Source organism: Engystomops pustulosus, chromosome 1 (genome assembly GCF_040894005.1).
Source record: "Engystomops pustulosus chromosome 1, aEngPut4.maternal, whole genome shotgun sequence".
Lineage (NCBI taxonomy): Eukaryota > Metazoa > Chordata > Amphibia > Anura > Leptodactylidae > Engystomops > Engystomops pustulosus.
Window position 1 is genome coordinate 50,029,054 of NC_092411.1, and position 6,002 is coordinate 50,035,055.

Genomic DNA, 6,002 nt, shown 5'->3' on the forward strand with positions numbered 1-6,002 from the left:
TATATTTATTAAGACATGTAAAGATTTATAAAATATGTTTCTGAAAGCAAAGTAGTGCATCTGCTCTATGGCGTCTATCATTTTATATGCCTGGTGAGGGCTTCCTTACTTTTAATAATCCTGTAGAATTATAGGATTAAATGAGCTCAAAAGCTGAAAACAGTCTGCAGGCGTCATGTTTCAGAATTGACATTTTTCATTGCTTTCTAGGCATTTTATCCTGTAGAAGATCCACTAGAAGTCCGTCCTGGAGATATTCTAGCAGCCAGATGTGTTTTCACCGGTCAGGGCAGGACATCCAGTACTTATATTGGGTAAGTATCTGTATTGAAGAGGAAAAAAAAATTACTGTTCTGCACAATTTGTTATTTTATGAGTGTTAGAAATAAACTCCAGGGAAACATTTGATTGCTGTTCCAGAGCTGTGGACGCTCTGCCACCTCCATGACATAAATATCCTATGGCAATCCTGTCTGTAAGCCGCCTGCGCTGTTCGGTTTTCTGGGGAGCCATAGAAAGTTGTTATGAATAATAGATTTATTTCTGAGTGTGTGTGTGTAATACGTAGTGAGTGCAGTACATGATATATACCTTTGTATTAGGGAAGCAATGTGGAGAAAAGCATCGGGCCTTTTTACAGTAAGTATTATACTAGAAGGTTTTTCTTGAGAAAATCAGTGAATGGCATGCAAAGACATGGTTGTTTTTTTTAATCTATGTTCATATTAGCATTGGAGCACAACACAGGCATAGCAACAAGGTAGGTCCTCCCGGTTTGCCCATATCCGAAGAGGTGGGAAATAGAGGTATAAGCGGGTCCGGATCAAGGTGGAGTGAGAAGTACTGTGTGACGAAACTGGGCAAGACTGTGCACAGACTGTATTATGGCCCCAGATCCTTTAAAAAAAGGGTGAAATGACCCAAAATTCTAGATTGCGGTGATCTGTATGTTTGGATCATTGTTCTGTGATAATGGGTATTTGAATCGATATATTAGTAGAGATAATAGAGAGTGGGTGGAGATAAAGAGCTACTTTTTACTTCTAAACTACTAGCTATCTGGGGCATCAGGCAAACATCCTATGCCAGAAGGTAGCTGTAAAATAGTACCAGCGCATTTACAGCTGACATTCCTTAGCCCCAAAGTGTAGACTTTACTCCATGTGGGTTTCATTCAGGCATGGCTTCTAAACGCGCCGGTTTCCAAATGACGTAAAACGGCCTCTAATTAGGGATTAATTGGGAATCAGTCTGGAATGTCTTTGATTTTATTCCCATTTGGACCACTCTTTGCATAAAATTGCCTAACGCTTAAATAGGAAAAGGACAGAAGAGAAACATCTGACTATTCAGTGCTGATCCATTGTTGAAATGTTTAGATGTATGTAATAGAAACAAAAAATCCCAATTTTGATGAAATTGATTAAGTTAATTTTACCATATGTTCAACATATGTATAGCTGTATTCACCCATAAACCAAGACCTGCTATAGAGAACAGAAGAGTAAAAATGAGACCTAAAGCTTAGTAAGCATAACAAGATTTCATAGTCGATTGAGATATTTGTAGGAGAGGCTTCCGGCGATACTAGAAGAGTGAGATACATAGAAGTCACTATGGGTGCCAGTATATAATTGTTTTACCTACGTTGTAGGTATAGTGAAAGAGAGCAGGATTTTCTTTACATCTCCAGTGTAAAGAGCACTACAATAGTCACCGAAGCCTGAATGATATCTTGTTCTGAAAATACTATGCGTGAAACCATTGTCGCTATGGCGACTCCTAATGAGATTAGTCATTATAAATGGTATAGCTGCCTGATACATTGCCCCATTGCAATGTCATATATTTTTATAACCAGACAGAAATGCTGTTGTGGAGAACTTGGGACAAAGGTAAACATGGGTGCAACCAGAAATTGTATAGTTGGTCCTTGAGTCGCCGGCTAGTGATGAGCTGACATGGTACGGCACGCACAGCCCTGGCTAATTTAAATTCTGCTGCCAACTTTGCCCAGCACCGATCCTGGGTGTTAACGGTGAGGTGGGTTGAGTTGAACAAGCGGGGGACCCAAACTCACAAGGTTCGGTTTGGGTACACTCAACACTACTGCTTGCTACTGATTCCCTAATCTAGTTCCTCTGTCCAGTACAGGCAGTCCCTTCTTATGTACAAGATAGGTTTATAATTGTTACCCCAGCCAGAATTTTTTTTTTTGGTTTCTGTGACAATTGGATATTAAAAATTTTGGATTGTCATAATAACCAGGATTAACAATAAAGCTTCATTGCAGACACGTTTAATAACTGTTACAGCTGATTATTGTAGCCTGGGACTAAAGTACAGTAACTTACCAACATCCAGAGGTCTGTTTTGAACTAGGGACCGTCTGTAAGTCGGTGTGTTCTTAAGTAGGGGCCCATCTGTACTGAAGTCATGATCTTGAAGTCAGCCTCCTTTCAGTGGGGAAGATGACCCATTTGGGGCTTATTTACTAAGGGTCCCGCAGCTGTATTTCCGTCGGGTTTTCTGACTTTTCAGGGATCGCGTCGCTGCGACGGGCATTTAGAAGAGGATTGTGTCACATGCGAACCGATTTTGACGCATCAGCACCGACTTTCATGCGACAGAAATCGGGGGGGGGGGGGGGGGGCTGTCGGACAATCCGAAATAATCGGATTGAGCGCGGGATTTAACATTTAATTGCACCAGGAAGAGGAAGGTGAACTCTGGCGGAACTGAGCAGGGAAGCGACACATGCACGATCTTAGTGAATCGCACTCGGGGTTCATGATCGTCGGACAACACACACCGGGGATAGCAACTGGAGCGGGTAAGTAAATGTGCCCCATTATGTTGGAAGCTAAACCCACTTTATCCATGTGTCAGCACCGCTGCCTGCAGTAGTTTCCTAGATTGATTTGTCATAGTTTTCACCTTGACAACCCCTTTCACAAATGCAGAACACCCAATAGGGTGTTCATTTCCTATCTCCTATCCCATTCTTATATGACTGCATAATCTCTCAACAAACCCTAGCTGAAACAGAATCATCCTATATAATGAATGTGAATCTAAATATTTATGAGAGGGAATACATTTACAACCCTGATGGCTTGTTGCTCGCCATCTCCCCCCCTCAGGCCTCCAGGAGCTGGCATGTACGCCTGACATAAAGGTCAGTGACTACTGTAGGCTTCTTGTAGAATCCGTGCTTGGTTCTAAATGATGAGTGATTGTATTACAGTGTCAAACAGATATCGCTTCCTCTTGCCTTTAGCCTGGGAAAAAAAAAACCTCAGTGAATCGTGACATGTCTGTAATATCCTACGGGCTCTGTAACAATGATTTTCCCGTTCTGTTATTTTCCCAACAAGTGGCTTTTGCTTAGAAACATTGCATTGCCCTGATACAAGAAGCAGAAAATCAATAGCATTAAAATAGTTTAGTGATATGTTTGTGCCGGAAGCTCGTCTCCTGTGACTGTAGGTGAATTTCTTCGCACTACATGTTTGTCTGCCTGTGTGCTTGGAGAAAGCAATTACAGGGGCGGCTGGTCCATGCACACAGTAAGGCACAGCCATTTTCACAGCATCACTAGCAAGGGCATAGGTGGGAGACTGACTCGTGTGGTCTCTCGGGGGCTCTCTGCTTTCATCGCACGGAAGAAACCAATTCCATTTTTTGTAGCCCTTGTGTGTGTGCTTTTGCCTCTGCCTCATATCATTACTGTTGCTATGGTAAATAAGTGAATCCTGCTAGACGGCACTGGAAAAGACAGCATTGGCACAGATTTCAAAGCCGAACAAATGTCCACCCCCTCGCTTCCTCTTATATTCATCTTTGTCTTTATATATTTTAAAACAGGTTGTGCAATATGTCAAATAAATATAGTTCTTTGTAAGATAATAAGGAGAATATTTGCTGAGAAATGCAGCGGTGATTTGATGTCGCGTCTTTGCTGCGTGCCCCATGTAAATCACAGTCGTACCATCACAATATGGTAATCATCTTTTCTGTGCTGAACAGAGCGCTGGTTAGAGCTAGCGAGGGATGTATTGTGGGTAGAATATCATTTAATGTTACATTATGGAACAAACTACTAATTTGGAGAAGGTTAAAGGGGTTGTCCACTTTCAGCAAATAATTGATATTGTTTGTGTGAGGAAAAGTTTTGCAATTTTCCATTATACGTTCTGCATTCATTTCCTTACAGTTTTCTAGATCTCTGCTGGCTGTCCTGCTATAGAAAGCTTCTATGTTTACTTCCAGTGGATGGAAATCTGTCCCTGGTCATGTGATGTCACACAGGTGCACGGGTCATTATATCACAGAGAGTAATCAGAGCTGTGTGTTATAACAAGCTGTGCACCTGTATGACTATGGACAGATTAATATCTAATGGAAGTAAACATAGAAGCTTTCTATACAGGACAGCAAGCAGAGATGTAGAAAACTGTAAGCAATGAATGCAGAAAGTATAACGGAAAATTGCATAATTTTTCATCACACGAACAATATCAATTATTTGCTGAAAGTGGACAACCCCTTTTATCAATTACCGCAATAACCAGCAGCAAATATATCCAACAATATACTAATCTTGTACAGAGACAGATTCATGTACTGCAAGTGTCTCATTCTGGATAAATCAGTTAAATTTTTTGACTGTTAGTGTTACTTTCCACCTTTTATTTATTGGCTTATTTCATGTAAGTAAAATTTGCTAAAAATGTATTCCACGGGTGGACACACAAACCTGTGGACACACAAACCTGTCTGTAAATCCGCACCTTTTTACATGCCAGCTATAACAGTGTCTCACAACTGTTGTAAACACCTGGTGGCAAATCTGGCTCTAGGCATGTTAGACTTTAGATTTCCCCTAATGTACTACATTTACTATCCAGCAGATACCTGGACCTAGCTGTAAAAATAATTTGATGTATTTCAGACATTCTTGCAGCGCAGTGAACAGGAGGCTGAATTGGATGTGGCCCATCATGTACCAAAAGTTTTGGCACAATTTAAGCCCTCACAAAAGTCGTGTAAAGCTAGACACATATGTGTAATATATATAAACTATAATATACAGTACAGGCGGTCCCCTACTTAAGAACACCCAACTTACAGACAACCCATAGTTAAAGACGGACCCCTCTGCCTACTGTGACCTCTGGTGAAGCTCTCTGAATGTTTTAGGCTGCAATGGCTGCAATGATCAGTTGTAAGGTGTCTGTAATCAAGCTTTATTGAAACTACATTTGTCACTAGGACAAAAATATTTTTGTCTGGATCTATAATTTAAAAATTAGACAGTTTCGACTTAAGAACAAACCTATGGAACCCATCTTGTATGTAACCCGGAGACTGCCTGTATATATTTTATGTATAATCTATTGTGTTTTATAAGCTGATATTTGTAAAATTGGTTGTATAATATATATATATATATTTTTTTTTATATTTTCTTGCAACAGAGGAACATCAAGTGACGAAATGTGCAACCTTTATATTATGTATTATATGGATGCTGCTCATGCCAGTTCATACATGACATGTGTAAGGAACGGGGACCCAAAACTATTTCAACACATCCCTGAAATAGCTAATATTCCTATACCTGTTAGCCCTGATATGATGATGCATCATGGCCATCACAATGGTAAGTAGGTTTTGACTCTAAAATATACTGTAGATCTTTACCGGTACTTTGTATGTATATATCTCTATGTATATATTCTATTTATATGTATTTACTTAATTTAAGACCTGAAGGAGCCAGAAGCAAGAAACATACAGAAGCAACCTAAGAGAGAAGAGGAAGAAGTGTTGGATCAGGGTATGTAATCATATCAATATCCTTATTAGTTGTTAATAAATAAATGTATTGTATGGTGAAAGCATTTACTTAACCAATACTTTATCCAATTTAAAAAATTAAGAACAGAATTCCTACTTAACCTTAACTTTTTTTAATTCATAAATAAATGTAGTACATA

General features: G+C 39.7%; 1 protein-coding gene across 6 annotated transcripts in view; it reads left to right on the top strand.

Moving 5' to 3' along the window:
- The window catches only part of PAM (peptidylglycine alpha-amidating monooxygenase), a 117,549-nt gene that overhangs the window by 70,371 nt on the left and 41,176 nt on the right, over positions 1 to 6,002 (top strand). For all 6 annotated transcript variants that reach the window (XM_072140103.1, XM_072140127.1, XM_072140135.1 and 3 more), the window contains exons 12-14: positions 211 to 314; positions 5,481 to 5,665; positions 5,771 to 5,842. In XM_072140103.1, the coding sequence (XP_071996204.1) occupies positions 211 to 314; positions 5,481 to 5,665; positions 5,771 to 5,842 (361 nt within the window). The remainder of the gene's footprint in view (positions 1 to 210; positions 315 to 5,480; positions 5,666 to 5,770; positions 5,843 to 6,002) is intronic.